The following is an 18,932-nucleotide window of genomic DNA, read 5'->3' on the forward strand; positions in this document are numbered from 1 at the left end:
ACGACCAGTGGCGCTTGTCGACGAGAGCATCGAGCAACTCAGGGGTGGCTCCTTCCTCGTGCGCCATACCTGTATAATAAGATTTATTAGCAAAAATTTCAGAACATAAATAACAATATTAAGCATAATAATATTAAGTAATACGACAAATGCTTAATAAAATACTAAATAAAACATAACGTAAGAAACTAATAAATGATGCACAACAAATTACATATCATATAACTTCAATTTCCAATTACAGCAACAAAGTTGAACATACGTTTGCGCCATACATTACAACAAATATTCGTACGCCAAGACGAAATCATTTTACGACATATTAGTTCTTAATATTACATAATTTAACATCGAACATGATTCAATAGCGAATGACACAGATGACAATCGTCATCGATCACATAAGGCCATCGTTGTTTGGACGGTGGGCACGACGACCCGTTGCCTGCGTTGCCGGATTTGGAGCAGCTTCTGATGGGCCCGCTCCATCTGTGCGGCCACCATAACTCAATGCCGTACAATCCTTGTACGTATGACCCGTCTCATGGCACTTCGAGCAGAGGCGGACGTCTCGACCAGCCTCATATCGATCCATGTTATTTCTAATGCGTTTCTTCTTGCGTCGGGCCACCCCTTGAAACATTTCTGGATCTGGATCCGAAATGTAAGTTGCATTGTGTCCAGGATCAGTTATGAAGTCTCCCAGGATGCGGAACTCATAAATCTCGTGCCTCCAAGTCATCCAAATAGTTTCCTTCATGAAGTAATTTGAGACATACATACGAGGCTGTAGTCCACCAGCTTCAAAACAGGCAGCAATGACATGTGTGCACGGCAGGTGCAGCAGCTTTGGCTTATGACATGAGCAAATACAAGCATCAGGACGGAGAACACACTCCTGCACATGCTTCTCACGCCGGCCCCCCATTCGGCCTTTGTCCCTACACATCACCTCGTACCGACGTTCCATAGAGCTAACTAGAGTCACCCTATGTAAACGTGCCTTTTTGAAAGCTTCCTCCATATACTCCGTAACCTTGTATCCGTAAACTTTGTGATTATCGACCATATCTTTCTGTGCCACAGCGTAACGGTCCCTAAAGTACTCGCAAGTGCGATACAAGAAGAACTCCACGATCCCAACAAGTGGCAATGATCTTACACCACGCAGCACCCAATTGTATACCTCGGTTAGGTTTGTAGTCATTAAACCGTACCTAGCACCTCCTTCATCAAACAGTAAAGCACATTTCTCTTTCGGTTCGTGCTCAATCCACTCCGAGAATGTCTTAATTGCCCTTCTCCTTTTGCACCTGACATTCGGACCGTCCAAGCCCACGTCTTCAAGTGAGACCTGGTCGTCCTCCTCTGTATTGGCATATCTCTTCGCAAGCTCCGCCGTTTGCTTTTTTGTTAGCTCATCCAATTTTTTCCATAGGAAGTTGAATTTCCTTTTTTGATTCTGTCTGCATAACCGCTTGAATAGCTTCATAAGGGCTTTGTTCTTGAACTGGCTATGAAAGTTTGCCCCCATATGCCTCATGCACCACCTACTCTTTAGGTCCGGCCAAAGTGCAGTCCTACTACGCTCAGTAGAACCATTCTGTATGTCATCGATTGCTTGTAATATACCCTCGTGCTGATCATGAATCAAACACACGTTCTCTACATCTTTGACAATCATCTGCTTCACCCTCTGCAAAAACCAATTCCAAGTATCCCCTGATTCTTTCTCCACAAAGGCAATTGCCAAAGGCAACAATTGTCTGTTACCATCAGCTGCAACAGCTGTGAGGATTGTGACTTTATACCTTCCTGTCAAAAATGTCCCATCTATACAAATGACTGGCCGGCAGTGCGGAAACGCCTCAATGCAAGCGCCCAAGGCCAAGAACGACCATTGGAGTACCTGCTTTCCAGACTTCTGGGCACATGGATACATTTTCAAGTCGTAGTAGCTACCAGGATTTCTAAGACATATAGTGTGCAGCAATGCCGGCATATTGTGATACGAAGCTTCATACGTCCCCCACCTCATCTGCAGCGCTTTCTGTTTCGCTCTGTAAGCTTTGTTGTAGCTAATTTTATATTTAAACTCCTCCTCAACAGCACAAATGATTGACTTAGGTTCATAACTAGGATTGTCCACGATCAAAGGGTACATGTAGTTAGCTATGAAACCTGCACTGAGATTGCGGTGCTATGGTTCTAATTGCTCAAGCAGGCATGTGTGCTCCACAATTTTTTTGACCTCCCAGAAATCCTGCCACTTGCCCATAGAAGCGTACCCCCTGAAAGGACATTCGCTTCTCACACAACGCACATCATATGTTCTCGGACTGCTCTTGACAACTTTGAACTGTCTTTGCAAAGAGAGAGTCGACCAACGTTTTATAGCTCCCTTCATATTGTCACTGTTGGCATACACCGAACCGATGCATACCTCATTTTGCCTGTACTCCCAAGGGACCGCTTCACCTTCATTTACACTTAATTTTGAAAAATCATACCCGAACCAGTTGTGTGGGACATGATAATCTTCGTCATCATCATCATCATCATCTGAGGAGTCATCATTCATTGCATTGTGCTATTCTTCACCCTCCCTCTGAAACTATTCAACTATCTCTGGAATGTTTTCCCCTTCATCAGCCTGACCAGTTGCTTGACGAGGTTCGTGTGCAGCATGTCTATCATCTTCTAAAATCTCGAGTTCACCACCTTCTTCATGAGGTTCATGCATCGTCTCGGTTTCTTCCGATACTATATTTCCCTGGCCTTCATGATCCCCACCCGCTTCAGTTCTAAAACTAATCTTCTCGAATGTTTGGACAAACAACACAAGCGGTAAGCCTCGGCTACTACTTATATTGACATAGTTCCTCCAGTTTTGCGTCCCTTCCAGCGGCAATAGCTCCCAAAATACTGGTTCCCTTCGACTGACCACTGCAATGACAGAGATCTCATGTTCATCTCGACTAAGGCCGAAATCTTTATATAGCCAATTGGATATTGAAATCCAAGTCCTCTTTTTAGCTCGGAGTACTTTTTGTGATCGAGCTAAACTCTGACAAATCTACCACTTCAGGACCATATCTAACTTCTCCTGACCCATAGAACACTTGAAAATACAAATCATCTGACATGCCTGCCAATATTTACGACAATAATTACTCGTCCTTAGAATTTAATCAACGATAATAAATAATTCTGCTATTTTTACATCTATCTTAATTGTTTATCTACAATTTCTATTACTGACATATATTCATAGGTTTTCTATGTAATATAATATCAATTAATAATATTTTTATGAGACTAATATATTTGTTTGGACTCATTAATATTTATATATGAAATTATATTCGTCTGTAAACTAATATTTTCAATTTCATGTTCTACGATTTCATATTAAAAACAATTATACATAAATCACTAATATTTATTAAAACTATTTCTACATCTAATACTATATCTAAATCACTAATATTTCTAATACTAATCTATAAATTATTGTTAGTAAAACTAAATTTTAAAATATACCTGACACACTAGTGGGCACGCGAACCAAAGGGCGAGCGCACGGCCGGGGGAGCGCCGGCCGGCCAAACCCCGGCGCGCGGGGGCCGGCCCTCACCAGCCGCGACGCGGGCGGCGGCGCGCGAGAGCGAGCGGCGCTTGGCTGGCGGGCGGCGGCGCGGGGAGTGAGCGGGCGGCGGCGGGCGGGCGGGATTAAGAGGGGGGCCTTACCGTCGGTTGGTCCGGCGGTAGGTTCTTACCGCCGGCTCATCGGGCGGTAAGCGCCAGCTACCGGCGTTTCAACCGGCGGTAAGTTACCGGCCCACGAAGGCCCATTGGCCTGGCCTCTTACCGCCGGATGAACCAGCGATATGTTGTCAGGCGGTGGGCCAGAACCCTTACCACCGGTTCATCCGGCGGTATCTACCTACCGCCAAACGAACCGGCGGTATGTGACAATTTTGCAAAAAAAAATTGATATATATTTTTGATAAATCGAAAAAATAAAAAAAAAAACTCGAATACGAGGCCAAGATTCCCGCGGGGATCCCGTGTGCGTTCGGCACCTGCTTTGCTTGCTTTCCCAGCGCCGTACGGACCTGGCTGCCCTGTCTTCCTCCATAGGCCCCCCTCGTTCCTTCGGATCCAGATCGGCTGACGTTGAGCGCTCTACTTCGGCGGGACGTCCGACGCCGCATCGCCGCCCGTCCGGCATCCAACGGAAGAAAGCGAAAATGGGACGCTAGGCTTTAGCAGACGCACGACGCGGCCCAAATAAGCGACCGGCCCAGCCCTAGGCAGTGGAGTAAAATGCAGCGGCGCGAAACGGGCAGGACATGGGATAAAATGGCGCGAGAATGACAAGAAACGAGCGCGAGAACCAAAGTGTCGATTGCTGGAGGGGACACGCGAGGGTTCCGATCGTCGGAGGGGACGGTCCCATCTTCTTCTCCTCCTGTACGTAAGATGATCAATGTCAATATCCTTTGCGTTAAGTATTAATCCATCATCCATCGTCTTCATTCTTTACTGCTGTCCCCATTACTGAAGGTTGTTTATCCCTGAATGCCTTGCCTGAATTTTTTTTCTTGCTCTAAAGTTTCTAAATGCTTGAAGTATCAACTTTGAATTTTTCTGAATGTTCTAAACCTAGATGTTAACTAAGGTTGAGGATGCACCGTGCTAGTGGATAGCACACTTGAGATCCTTGGAAAGCAAATTGAAGACAAAATCAATGCATGCACAAGACCTTTGGAGGATCCATGTGCAGCCCCCACAAATACTAATCCATCAAATGACTTGTTGAGCAATGCGCGCCTAAAGAAAAAAGATGTCAAAACAACAAGTTCAAAACGGAAAAAAACTTGGCTTGATAAGCAGCACAAGACAAGGAAGAAGAAGCAAAAATCAAAGGTATGCAATGAACAATTGCATTCTAGTACACTATTTAATCCCATGTTTATCTAAAGCATGTTGGTTTTATTATATTTACAAGGTTGAGGAGGAGGCAAATAATGATGGTGCACAGGGACAAAGACCAATTACCGAAGATAGGGTGAAAGGTTCTGAAGATAGCATGGGCCTCATAAGCTGGTCTCAACTCCTAAATGGACCACCGTGTGATGATATTTTAACTAGAGACTTATTTTAGTAGTTGTGGTTGTCTCTTGTTATTTTGTAAGGGAATGCTGATCCAGTGCCCAAGCATTTCAGATCTAGGAGCATTTTGCCATATGTAGCCTGCAGTACTGGGAGCATTACGAAGGGTGGAATCGTGTGAGGATATCCATCATGTGTCATAGATGAACAAACAAGCACCTATAATGTGCAGTTCTGTTCTGGAAGCATTTTGCCATCTGTAACCTACAATATATTGCTTATATGCAATTCAGTTCTGGAAACATCCCTCTTTACTGAAGACTCAATGTTGTCCACATTCTATTTGCTGTTCCTGAGAAATTATTCAATCATCAAATTACAATCTTTATATTCTCAAATTACATTGTTTGAACAAAATTAAATTGTCTGCTCCTAATCTGAACCTCTGCTTCTCAATTGCTTTCAAATGCTACCCCTGAGCTTGCATTAGACCTTGGCTGCAGCACCCTTATTTAGATCCCTCATCCACCGCTAGCACCTCGTCCTTCTCCATGAATAGCATGAGCGTTTGGCATTGGGCTTGGGTTCAACTCTTGGTGTTGCTGCTGCCCATGGAGATCTCAACCTCAATGCTGGGCGGTGGAGCTCGTGTGCTGGGGACATCACGAGGCCAGGGGATGCGGAGGAAAAGAGCAGCAGCAGCGGAAATCCACAGCAGCGAGGTGTCCTCAGAAATCTGCTCCGCTCCCACGTCCATGCCGCCGCCGCCGCCGTCGGCGCCGCCGAGCCGCCGAGCCCTCGATATCTGTGGATGGCAAGGGGTCAGGGGAGGCGACGAGGGAACGAGATTCGCTGCAGTTGAGTGCCCTGCACTGGTGTCCCTGACACGTGGGCCCCACACATGCAGGTCCACCTGTCAGTGGCCCAACTGCAGGCTGCCGAACTGCAGCGGATCCCTTTCCGGCGACGAGCAGCCAGCAGCCTTGGGCGAGCGCTTTCTAATGGGCCGAACCGAGAGCGTTTATTTGGGCCGCGTCGTGCGTCTGCTTCAGTCTAGCGTCCCATTTTCGCTTTCTTCCGTCGGATGCAGGACGGGCGGCGATGCGGCGTCCGACGTCCCGCCGAAGTAGAGAGCTCAACGTCAGCCGATCTGGATCCCGTTCCTTCGCCTCCAACTGCTTCCTCAACCTATTGCCCCGCCAAGGCGCCAACCACACAGGTGAGTTCCTCTTCTTTCCTCTCGATTCTTCCCCGTCCGCGCGCCGTCTCGAATTCAGGGAGTGTCTCGTTGGGGGCTAGGAAGGTGGAACGGCATAGGGCAATCCAACTTGTTCGGGATGGATTGGTTCGAGCGGGTTGCTCCGGTTGGGGAAGGGATGGTTTGAGATTTTTGCTTGATTAGTTGTGTGGGATGGCCCTAGGTGGTTTGGTTCAAGAGCCGATTAGCGCAGCCAAGCCCACGATTTGAGACCAAGAGCTCAGATCGATATCCCAGTCAGGCTGTTCCCCGATAGATCTCTCTCGTGGGCCCCTCTCGCGCGCGTGAGTCACGTTTGCATTTGGGGGGCGTCGAATTAGATGCTATTGGGTCTCTTTTTTTGATCTACAGCTCGTGAACCGATTCTCCGAAGGCGACATGGGATCGGCCTTTGGGTGTGGGGAGTGCATGGGCAAAGATGCTTTGCAAGATGCGGCATTGTATTGTCAATTGTGGTTTTCGTCAGTTTTATGCTATTCTTGGCCTCTTAGGTGATAAAATTTGAGTACTAGTATCGGTGTTTCTTGGACATTGCAGCAACAGCTAGTTGCTGGGTGGTTCTGGTGTCATGGCGGGGAAGCAGCAGAATGTTGCAATATTCACCACTGCGAGCCTGCCATGGATGACTGGTACGGCCGTCAACCCCCTGTTTCGGGCCGCATACCTCGCCAAGGCTGGAAACTGGGAGGTTACGCTGGTAGTGCCGTGGCTGTCCAAGGGGGATCAGATTCTTGTTTACCCTAACAAGATGAAGTTCAGTTCGCCCGCAGAGCAGGAAGCCTACGTGCGGCGGTGGCTTGAGGAGCGGATTGGGGTGTTACCAAAGTTCGATATAAAGTTCTACCCTGGGAAGGTAAAAGTTGAACAAATCTTGCAGATACTGTTTGAATTCTCATGTTAATACATAAATTTGTGTCGGTATGGATGTGTTACTTATTAGCATGGTTTACTTCTTGCTAAACCAGAGGTCCCAGTTTTTTTATTCTTTTTTGTGTGGAGATTTCGCTAATCCGCTTGCCTCCTTTCTATAACACATAAAAAGAAAAAAAAAATCTTTGCTCAGTCTCAGTGAAGTACATAGTATGAGACTATGAGGTAGTTTGTTTTCTGAAGAGTATATTCATCCTGTACATTAAATGCTTGAATGGCTTGAAAATTCGAGGTGGTGGAGCACAGAGTAGAATGTGAGAATTATTGAATGGCATTTGAGGAGTGGAGGGAACTATAAAATCACTATGTACAATTTGTTTATTTAGGAGAGCATCAATTGAGCTGTGCAGATAATGTTCTTTATCTTGAGATAATATGCTAAACTAACTAGTGATGTCCATATGCAGTTTTCAACTGAGAAAAGGAGCATTCTACCTGTTGGGGACATCAGTCAGACCATATCTGATGACAAAGCAGATATTGCAGTGCTAGAAGAGCCAGAACATCTTACATGGTACCATCATGGACGGAGGTGGAAAACCAAGTTCCAAAAAGTCATAGGTGTTGTTCACACGAACTATTTGGAATATGTGAAAAGAGAGAAAAATGGATATATCAGTGCATTTATCTTAAAACACATCAATTCTTGGGTTACAGACATCTATTGCCATAAGGTTAGTACTTCCATTTTTCTATTGTGTTGTTTCTCTTTTTTTAGGCTCAGTGGTGATTAGCATCCAGTTGGTTTTGTTAAGATTGGATGGACAATAATGACATTGTCTACTGTAGCCCAATGGTAACTATATCCAACATGGATACACAATTCTAAACCAAAGGCAACATTTCATGGTGTGGTCATCCTAGATTGACACACCTATACCTTGACACCTCCCTTAAAATTGAGCTTCTGCTACAGTATCAGTTTTAAAAAGGAGAAGCTATGATTAGTTGACAACTGTAGGTTGACTTATGGGTCTGTCTGCTGTTGTTTTGCAATTCCCCAAGAAATATGTCAAGATGCAGCTGATGTCAAGAGGACATCAGATGCCACTATAAATGCAATGTTTAGATGGCGTTCCAGGAGTCTAGAGAGACAATTGTTCTATAATATAGCAGAAAGTAGGCTACGTATAATTGATCACATAAGGCATAGCTGATAACTTCTAGTGGAAGACAAACATTGTGCTAATCTTAAACAAGCACACTTAGGCCATTAATGGTTACATATATAACGTACTAGTTTTCTTGTTCCACTTTGTACTCTTCATTATCAGAGGCAACATATTCTTAACCTGAATAGTATTATTCAAACTTGTTGGATTCCCCTAATTGTTGTAGTTTGTATTTGTCTACCGCAGACCATAACTCGATTAAATCAACAAATATGGTATGCATCAATTGCTCGTATTTTTTTTCTTGTTTGAGGGCAGTAGGCACCCTGTTCGTTTTTTTCTTCTTTGAGGTATCTGCCTTACTTACTAAACAACATAAACAATACTGGCATCATTTGTTGTAGTGATGTATTTTTATTTTTTTAGGAACAGTAATCAAATCATATCTGTATTGGTTAGATATCCATTAATAAGTTTATATAATCATGGGCTTAACGTTCTTAAAAGCGTAATTCCCTTTTGTTTTGCATTGTTATCTGCAATTTTTCTGACTCTTTCTTCTTATAACCCTCCTTATGTAGGTTATAAGATTGTCTGCAGCAACTCAGGACGTCCCTAGGTCTGTGATTTGTAATGTTCATGGAGTTAACCCCAAATTTATTGAAATCGGCAAATTGAAACATCAGCAGCTATGCCAAAAGGAGCAGGCATTCTTCAAGGGTGCATATTATATTGGAAAGATGGTATGGAGTAAAGGTTACACAGAGCTTCTTCATCTGCTTCATAAGCACCAAATGGAGTTATCTGGCCTTAAAATGGAGTTGTATGGCAGCGGGGAAGATTCTGATGAAGTGAAAGCATCAGCTGAGCGATTGAGCTTAGATATTAGAGTCTATCCAGGCCGCGACCATGGAGATTCAATATTTCACGAGTGAGTATTTAATATTTTAATCGATAAGCCATATCCTTTTCTTTCACTTCCTTAGTGGCTGCTATATGGTCCATGTTGAGTAAAATTTATGATAAATTCTTTTATGCCATCAGTTTTTATTCTTGGCCTAACTGAATTGTACTACATGCTGTTTGCCTCAGCTACAAGGTTTTCATAAACCCAAGCACAACAGATGTGGTATGCACAACGACTGCAGAAGCTTTGGCGATGGGAAAGATTGTGATCTGTGCAAACCATCCTTCAAATGAATTTTTCAAAAGGTTTCCTAATTGTCACATGTACAATAGTGAGAAAGAGTTTGTCAGGCTAACAATGAAAGCATTGGGAGAAGATCCAATGCCACTGTCAGATGAACTGAGGCATGAGCTTTCCTGGGAGGCTGCAACAGAAAGGTTTGTTAGGGTTGCTGATATTGCACCAACCATGTCTGTCGGGCAAAAAGCACCCTCTTCAAAGCATTTCATGCGCATCTCCCCGGAGGAACTGCAGAAGAACATGGAAGAGGCTTCAGCATTTTTCCATAACTCCATCTCTGGAATTGAAGCTGCCCGATGTGTATTCGGTGCAATACCAAATACCCTGCAGCCGGATGAGCAGCAATGCAAGGAACTTGGGTGGAATTTGCAGGGATAGCATTAGCTTCTCTTGCGATGCTCTTGCCATGGATTACAGAATCGCAACTAACCAGTCCAGTTGGTGTCTGAGGAACTAACCAGCAACACAAAAACCTGTCATTCAAAAAGGATCTCAGATTGTTCAGACAGGTTCTTACTGTGTTTTTCTGGTGTGGCGGCACTCAATTTTTCTTGGAAAATCAGAGGCGTTCTGAAGTTCCTGTAATGCAGAATTGCATATCTTGCAATTGTAAATCTAAAGCAGGTGAAGTGCAAATCCGTGTTATAAGTTGGCTTCCTGTTGTTTCCCGAGATTACAACTGCTCTTACTAAGTTCGACCAACGACACCCAAAGTTCCAGATTCCAATAGCACGCACGCAGCGCAGAGGACACGCGAGAGCAAAATACTACTAACAAAATTTGGCGTAGTATGTTCACGTTCTTTTTACATAACTTGAAATTTTGGCGTAGTATGTTCACGTTCTTTTTACATAACTTGAGTAATGGAGAAAAAGGGTTAGACATTGGAATTTATTCTACTATCTTAGTTTCAAATTATTTTAATTTTTTAAAATATAATATTTATTATGAATATAGAAATTATGAATATGAAAAAAACCAAAGTGGCCTATAATTTGTGACGGAGCCCCAGAGAGCAACCATGCAACATGTGTTAAGAACCACAGAATTTAAAGGACGTAACTGAAGAGCATGTTTTTTCGTTCACGTCATAGAAAACATTATGATGCCACACTATATATTGCTTTTGTGGCCAACATAAATGGGCATATCAAATTCCAGCAGGGAGAATCTTGCGAAAGAGGGTCGGAATCTTATATGAGCAGCGGATAGGGATGACCATAGGGGGCCGGCCCCGCCGCGGGTGAACACGACCTGGCCCGGTTTCCTTCTCTCGCCTTCTCTTCGCAGCAACGACACGGTTGCTTCTCCCCGCGGCGGCATCTCTCCTGCGCGGCGGCGCCGTCCCCGCGAGACCCGCGACACGGGAGCGATGGGGGACGGCGCCAGCGGCCGGGGCGGCGGCGGCGGCGGGCGGCGGGTGGGGGAGTACGAGCTGCTGCGGCCGATCGGGTCGGGGGCGTACTCGCAGGTGTGGCTGGGGCGGCACCGGGCGCGGGGCACGGAGGTGGCGGTGAAGGAGATCGCCATGGAGCGGCTGAGCAGCAAGCTCCGCGAGAGCCTCCTCTCCGAGGTCGACATCCTCCGCCGCATCCGGCACCCCAACGTCATCGCACTCCACGACTCCGTCAAGGTACCCGGCCCGCGGCTAGCCGCCCCATTTGACGCCCCTCATGATCTCCCGTGCTATTGCTGTGGATCTGCGATGTTTTGGTGCTGATGGAGTCTAATAGTAAGCGTAGGATGTGTGAAATCGGGAAGTTCCTTAGCTGAATTCTACTTTACTTTGAGCAATTTAGGTAGGTAGAGACTTCAAGCAAAGGGTAACCTGTCTAACTTGATGCCCCCTTGGAAGATGGACTGGGTGTTCACTTATCAGTTGCTGCCTTGCTGGTAATGGGTGGTTCAGTCCTGATGGACGCATGGTTTGGTGACATCCTACATGAGCTTCAACTAGGCTAATGTGTTAGATTGAGTTTTCTCGACATCTATTAGGATTTGGTGATCATTGGAACAGTACAAGTTGTAATGCTTTGAAGTCTCAATTTTGTGAGTGAATTTTACTAGTTTAATGGCAAACCCAAGGCTCGAATTTGTCTCTGGTATCAATGTTGTTGTCTGCTTGCTGTTCAGCAAATAAAAGAAGTGCCTCATGCAGAGGCCAGAGGGACGGTAGAACAGTCTGTTTCTAATTAGTAATTTCCATACATGACTGTTGTATATGATCAGGATCATGGGAGGATATATCTCATATTGGAGTATTGCCGAGGTGGTGACTTGCATGCATACCTTCAACGGCATAAAAGAGTTTCTGAAACAGTTGCAAAGCATTTCATCCGTCAGTTAGGCAAGTGATTCATCAGCCCCCTTCCCCTCTCTCTCTCTTGAGCCTTTTTCATAATTCCTCCCTTTTTTTCTGCAGCATCTGGTCTGCAAATGCTTCGTGACAATAACGTGGTTCATCGAGACCTAAAACCTCAGGTTCTTTACTTGACATCTAGTTTTAATTTCCTGCAATTGCTGGTCAAGGGTTCAAGGATGATATGCTGGTCAAATTTATCTAATTTATTGGACTCTGAATTTCGTGGTTTTGCAAACAGAACATTCTTCTTGTTGAAAACAATGAAAATTCTCTGTTGAAGATTGCCGACTTTGGATTTGCAAAGTGAGTTATTCATGTTCCATTTCTTTCATTTTTTTAGATGAAAACGTGTTAGTAGATATTTTTACAGATGTTCTGAATTTTCAAGCTTATTTGCAACTGAGTTGCATATGCCTGCTTTTGTGACCTTTTCCTGGATCTGGATGCAATGGACATATCATTACTACTACCGACATATTAAACAAATGGCCTTCCACCTTGTCCCATTTCCCTTTCTTCATAGTGGTGTCAACTGATATCAGTTTGTTTTCTATTGCTCTTTCAAATTTTTTTTCTGGGAGCGATTAGTTTTCTTAGGCCGTAAAAATGGACAATCATATTAGAAGGAAAGCAAGACACAAGTAGTTCCGGAGTTTATGGAAAAAAGGCATAAACCATGCATCACCCTGAAGCAGGAATAAGGTTACAGGTCCATAGGGTGAAGGATCAACGGTCACTGGGAAACGAAGTAGCTCAGAACATGGCTGAGAACATAACTTCACTTGGTCCTTTGCAGTTTGCACCCACTGTGCCTCAGAACATGGCTTCTTTCATGTGAAGGAGCAGCCCATGTCCTGTGAGTTCATTCCCTTGGAAAATTCTTTGGTTCTGGTTCCTTCCATCATCCCACAGTAAAGCAAGGCCTTATCTCCATTATCATGAGGCGTTGGTGTTCCCTGTCATGCCGACTCAAACCATAAAGTTTAACATTTGAAATGATCAAGGACATGGAACACTCTGGACCATGGACATACTGGTCTGCTCCTTTCGTTATAGACATTCCCTATAAAATGTACAGTTCTTTTTCTTTACTGCAAACAGCACGTGGGTTAGCCATTCCAGTGTATATCCTCTGATCTAAATGTTGCAAAAGTTACACTAGTCCATAAAAAAAAATCCCTCAACAAGGCTCCAATAAGCTATTGCAACATTACGAAAGGTGTTTCACGTTTCAGACAAAAAAAATTGTGCAATATTTCTTTAAGCATATCTGCAATTAATCTGGAAGATTTTTAAATAATATCTGCCACATACACCCTTTGAAACTGGCATATGTGGCATTTTAAAGAATGTTAACAACATTTCTAAATTACCATTGTACCAATTTCAGCAGCTTACGTCAGTGAATCTAGATTGTATGCTACAAACATTAATGCAGCACTACGTCTCCTATAGGATCTTTTAGGGCTACTGCCAAGTAGTGATTTTCTCAAGCCCTCCACATAAAACCATAAATAAACAAACCCAGAACACTTCTGCAACATATTTATACACTTGGTTCACATTTTATCTTTCATTGTTGCTTTTGCTGCAAGTATAAATCGGAACATCATTTCATGATGTAGCTAAACTATTTTATCTGCATGAAAAGCTTTGTAGACTGATACAACCTAATTAATAAAAAAACTATCTTGACTCCTAGTAGCTTATAGCATTCAGGTCTGCTTTATTGTTCAGCTATTCAGCTCTTAATTCAAATTTACATATAGGATTGCATGATCATTTGTAGCTTTGATTCCTTTCATCTTAGTCCATAGTAACATCTCCGTAGCTTTCTTTCCATTCCCTATGATTTTGTTGGACCAAGTTGGCTTTTAAGGATGTATGATTCAATGAGGCATCTAGCAGTTTAATAATATCATACATATGATAGTTTGCTTTCCCCCTTCCCTTGAGCAGGTTTTTGCAACCATTTGCCCTTGCTGAAACACTTTGTGGTTCACCACTTTACATGGCTCCAGAAGTCATGCAAGCACAGAAGTATGATGCAAAGGTCTGAGCATTTTTCTGTTTCTTATGAGGGTTATCATCTATTATTGCTTGTGCATCATGCTTTTCTGATAGAACAGGCAGATCTATGGAGTGTTGGTGTCATTCTCTATCAACTTGTTACTGGAATTCCACCTTTTAATGGGGATAATCAGATCCAGGTTTTCCTCCCGTTTTTTAGATAACTTCATTACGTCTGACCTAGATTTGACTACAAGTGCTAAGGGGGGAAAATGTTATTTGCTCCACAGCTGCTAAAAAATATACTCAGGTCACGTGAAATACGATTCCCATCGGATTGTGAGTTGAGCCATGGTTGCATTGATTTGTGCAGAAAGTTGTTGCGACTCAATTCAGGTACCAATCACTGAGTTGTAGTTACATAGATACTTTTTTTATATTGTAACTGATGGGGGCAAAGAAGTTTGCTTTACCTCATTATTTCTTATGTCACTACTTGTAATGGGAAATGATAGTAGTAGTACGTTACATTTGGTTGCTTTTCTGACACAGCAAATATTACTTCAAAAAGTGAGTTATAATAACAAGAGTAGTTATACTGGCACTGTCATGTATCCTTTTCTTCTTACTATGATTCTATTTGTAACTTCTTCAGATTTGATGTTCAACTCAGCATATACCTTACATTAAGAAAGTTTTGCATAGACAAAAGGGTTCTCTGAATAATCACTGTTATCAAGGGATATTTGTTTTTTTGCAAAATTATTTTAGGAGATAAGAAACATCACAAGCGGATGGTTTCTGTTTTTGCATTTGAGCTTTGCACTAGTGCCTACACTAATTATGTACAGCCATAGTAGGCTCACATAGTATTTAAAAGAGAGACTGAATATCATGTTATGCTATTGCTGTTCCTATGCAGCTATGGGTTAATATTAACAATGCTGTGCTAATCTGTGTAATTGATCCAGTGGAGCGGCTTACAGTTGAAGAATTTGTGCATCACCCATTTCTTTCTGAACAAGCTCCAGACAGGACCTTGAGGTATTTTTTTTGTCTGCACTACCTTTTCTCTTATGACATCTTGGGTTATGTTTAATATTCTGCAATTTGCATTTGCATTTGCATTTACAGCCGGACACCATCTGACATAAGAGATTTGCCTTCGAGCCAAAGTTCTCAAGAAGATTGTATGCCTTTTCCTTTGGATGATGAGCCAAGTGAACAGGATGAGAGTCCAGTCCCTGACAGTAAAAGTCCAATGAAATCTTATGGGTTTCCCATGGGTAAAAGATTGGACAAAATTTCAGGCCAGAGTCCATCGAGACATATTGGTCTGTTCTCCAGATATGTCTTGGGTAATAATCATCCTCCTAGTAGCCAGCACCATGACCGTAAAGGTGGTTATCCTGAAGGTATGGAAGTCATCTTCTCATCAAGCACATATTCATTGTAATTATGAATTCTTACTGAATTTATTATTTCTTTACTTTGTAAATGTAGATTCCCCTATCATTGATTCATTAGAGTTTGTAGATCAGGAATATGTCTTTGTGTCTGGACCACACCCAGAGGGATCATCTTCTTCAACAAATGCCTCTCGACAGCTGAACTTGCCAGCAAAATATGATAATTCATCAGTTTCACCACCTAAGTTGACTTTATCGAGTGCACCAATGCCGATAAATGGTTTGCCGATTAATAGACAACAATCTGCGGGGACTGGTAGCTTGGATAGCCATTGTTCTCCAGCATCTGGCACTTCACAGGGATCTGCAGACATGAGTGACGCCATTGATCAGCCCCCATCTGATTATCTGACGAGGATTAAATTGTTGGAGCAGTATGCATCAGCCATAGCAGGGTTGGTCAAAGATGAGGTAAAATTTATCTCCTTGATGAAGTTTAGATTATTTTCCTATCATCTTATGTGATTTGCTCATGTTTTATTTGACTTGACTAAACCTTTGGAGATGGTTATTATTAGTTGAAGTTATTTCATCCATACCACCACCTAATGTGCATTTTTCATCAATACCATCTGCCTTGTGTCACTGACATGTAGGATCGGACCCATATGGCCACATGTCATTGACTAACCTGGTGGTATAGATGAAAAGTACTTATGGTGTAGATGAAAAGTGCATCATAAGTGATGATATGAGTGCAGATTCCCTTGATTTATTATTCAAATGATGCCCTAAAGTTTTATGCATTCTAGCAAACATATTTTGTGAGTTACACTGAACTACCTAGACCCAAGCTTTCTATAATAAGAAGAGCTTCAGGCTGCAATTAGCAATTAAAAATGTTTGTAAGTGGCAGTTAAGCACCTACTAACTTGCTTTTATTTTTGCTGATCAACCACCTAATTGAAGATCAAAGCTGGCAGACTCTTGGAGGCGTTCTCTATTCAGCTAATTGTTCTTGCAACCTGGAAGCAAGCAATTCATTTATGCAATACGTTTGTAGCCTCTCCTTCCCAGGATACCCCTATGAAGGGGCCAAGTGCTGACGTTCCCCATTTGCTTGCAAACTCCCAGCTGGTTGATGATGCCTACATGCAGATAGAGAGACAGTTTCTCTCAGATGTTGAATATGCTGAAGAACTAGCCAGCACTGTAGGACAGATAGCTGGTATGTTTAACATGCCGGCAATTGTGGATAATTATGATAGTGTGGGACACATAGCTGGTAAATCCTTTTAGATGCTGATAGTGTTCTTGTGTATGCAGCTGGTACAGAGATGCCTGATGCTATTGAAATAATATTTCAGTCCGCCTTACATATAGGAAAACGTGGTGGTGTAAGTGAAGCTCAATGTATTCCATTATGGAACTAATGTTACATGCTGTTTACCTCTTGACCCCCATTCCTTGTTGTACTTCTCATCCTAATTTGCAGGTCGGTGAGATGTTTGGGAAAGCAGCAGATGCCAAGATTGGGTATACAAGGGCAGTATCCATGCTGCGGTTTCTCCTGATCGAGGCACCATCACTGGCCCTCAACCCCCCTTTGACTCTGACAAGATCCGATCGGCATCGGCTGCGCACATATATTGAAGCTCTCAACACCAGGCTTGGCCAGATGCGCAGCCAGAGGCACTAACTGCTGCTGTGCACCCTCGAGATCTTGTTCAGGTCAAGGGAAGGTGGACTTGTACAATATTCTTTCATTTGTAAGTATATTTGTTTGCCCAAACTAGGGCATGTAAGATGTCAGGGAATGTGGAATTAGGCAGAGCAGCGAAAATCCAGTGTAACTAGCCCAGGCGACTGCTGTAATGCGAAGGCTGTGCTGTGCGGCTGTGCCTGTACCGCTGTACGTGGTAGGTTCATCCTGTTCCGATTGAGGCAGAAGTTGAAGATAATAGTCATTTGTTGAAATGTAAACAGATTGACAGCTACGTCAGTCGTTTTTTATTTATCTATTGGGCTTCTACACGACATTGATGGTGTCATATTGTCATTTACGCTTGAATATTTGATCCATTTGGTACGGTGAAAACTGTGTGGTATTAGTAATTTAAGTATACATCAAGATGAATACTTGGTGGATAAATTGCATCCTAACATTTTTCACCTGAACACTGTACACTTATTTTCTACGGTGTATTTTGATTTGAAAAGGTCCAGTTGTGTAAGAGTGCGGCAACAATTAGTCTGCATATTTACCTTTTTATTACTGAAAGTTGTACCAATAAATCTGTATTTTAAAGTTTTCTAATTCTAATGTGATGTACAGATTTTAAGCAACGGACACTGAACTTTAAGAGAGAGAAAAGAGACCTTTTTACATATCATATAATATTCTTTTCATGCATGGGTATAGTGCATTTTGAGACCAAAATTTGTCCACGAACATAGTGCATTCTACGTGCACGAGAGAACGAAACATCAACCAACCCATGGCTCTAAAGTTCGTCTAAGGAAACTTAAAGAAAAAAAATCTTATTACCTCCTGAACTATCGGTCGAGTTTACATTTACACCCTTGACTTGAAAACCAAATATTTTGGCTCATCAGACTCGCGATATAGGACATATTATCTCCTTGGCTGGTTTCTCTTAGCGGTTTTCCTCTATTTTGGTTAAATCTTTGAAAATCATAGTAAATCATAAAAATATACAATACAAAATCTAATTTTGTTGGACTCTACATGAGTAGATCTGTGCATTGAACACATGATATGATATAATTTTGTAAAAAATATTTTTGCTTTTAGATATATACTTTTTTGTAATTAATTCATATCTACATTTTCTGTAGTTTAATTATGGTGAAATTTTTATGGTTAGCCAATAGTTATACTCTTGAGCTGTAGTAAAAGTTTCATATTTATTGGATCATGTATGCTTGAGCAACTGAAGAGAGTCTAATATAGCTTGGATTTAAATTCCTAAACCTATAACTCAGGCAAAAATGATACAATGAGCATGGATTTTTTTTATTACAGATCAATTATGTAATGATTAGACCACCCTAAAAATTTCATGATAATTGAACCACAGGGAATCTAGATATGAATTTTATGTACTAAAAGTTCAACAACTTTTTTTACTAATTTATATCATATCATATGTTGCATAGATCTACTCATGTGGAGTACAAAAAATAGATTTTCCATTTTATGATTTTTTGTAATTTATTATAATTTCTCAAAGATTTATCCAAGATAAACATAAAAAAAGAGGAAAACCACTAAGAAAAACTAGTCAAGGAGGTCATTTATCTAGTATCGCGATTCTGAGGAGCCAAAATACTCGGTTTTTGTGTTCAAGTGGAAACGTAAACTCAGCTCATAGTTGAGGAGGTAAATAGGAATTTTTTTCAAACTTAAACTCTGACTGAAGTTTGTGCTCAAAAAAAAAACTCTGACTGAAGTTTAGCTGGCTGGGCCATCCCCGCGCGCTACCCAAACCCGGGGCCTATGGGC

General features: G+C 42.4%; 2 protein-coding genes across 3 annotated transcripts; both read left to right on the top strand.

Annotated features, from left to right (window-relative positions):
- Positions 1-4,069: 4,069 nt before the first annotated feature.
- Positions 4,070-10,283, top strand: LOC120691375 (digalactosyldiacylglycerol synthase 2, chloroplastic-like). The gene is made up of 6 exons (XM_039974429.1): positions 4,070-4,151; positions 6,277-6,337; positions 6,914-7,229; positions 7,714-7,980; positions 9,000-9,349; positions 9,511-10,283. Exons 3-6 carry the CDS (start codon positions 6,945-6,947, stop codon positions 10,001-10,003), a joined length of 1,395 nt encoding a protein of 464 aa, XP_039830363.1. The 5' UTR covers positions 4,070-4,151; positions 6,277-6,337; positions 6,914-6,944; the 3' UTR covers positions 10,004-10,283.
- Positions 10,284-10,846: 563 nt separating this feature from the next.
- On the top strand, positions 10,847-17,495 carry LOC120691374 (serine/threonine-protein kinase ATG1c-like). Of its 2 annotated transcripts, none has more exons than XM_039974428.1 (13): positions 10,847-11,258; positions 11,855-11,972; positions 12,048-12,106; positions 12,226-12,290; positions 13,947-14,040; positions 14,117-14,197; positions 14,288-14,393; positions 14,969-15,041; positions 15,132-15,412; positions 15,534-15,877; positions 16,376-16,634; positions 16,733-16,803; positions 16,902-17,495. In XM_039974428.1, exons 1-13 carry the CDS (start codon positions 10,998-11,000, stop codon positions 17,103-17,105), a joined length of 2,016 nt encoding a protein of 671 aa, XP_039830362.1. In that variant the 5' UTR covers positions 10,847-10,997; the 3' UTR covers positions 17,106-17,495. The 2 variants fall into 2 exon arrangements, with proteins under 2 accessions (XP_039830362.1, XP_039830361.1); XM_039974427.1 differs by having other exon boundaries at positions 10,848-11,258; positions 15,501-15,877.
- The last annotated feature ends 1,437 nt before the right edge of the window (positions 17,496-18,932 follow it).

This window comes from Panicum virgatum, chromosome 9N, assembly GCF_016808335.1.
Source record: "Panicum virgatum strain AP13 chromosome 9N, P.virgatum_v5, whole genome shotgun sequence".
Lineage (NCBI taxonomy): Eukaryota > Viridiplantae > Streptophyta > Magnoliopsida > Poales > Poaceae > Panicum > Panicum virgatum.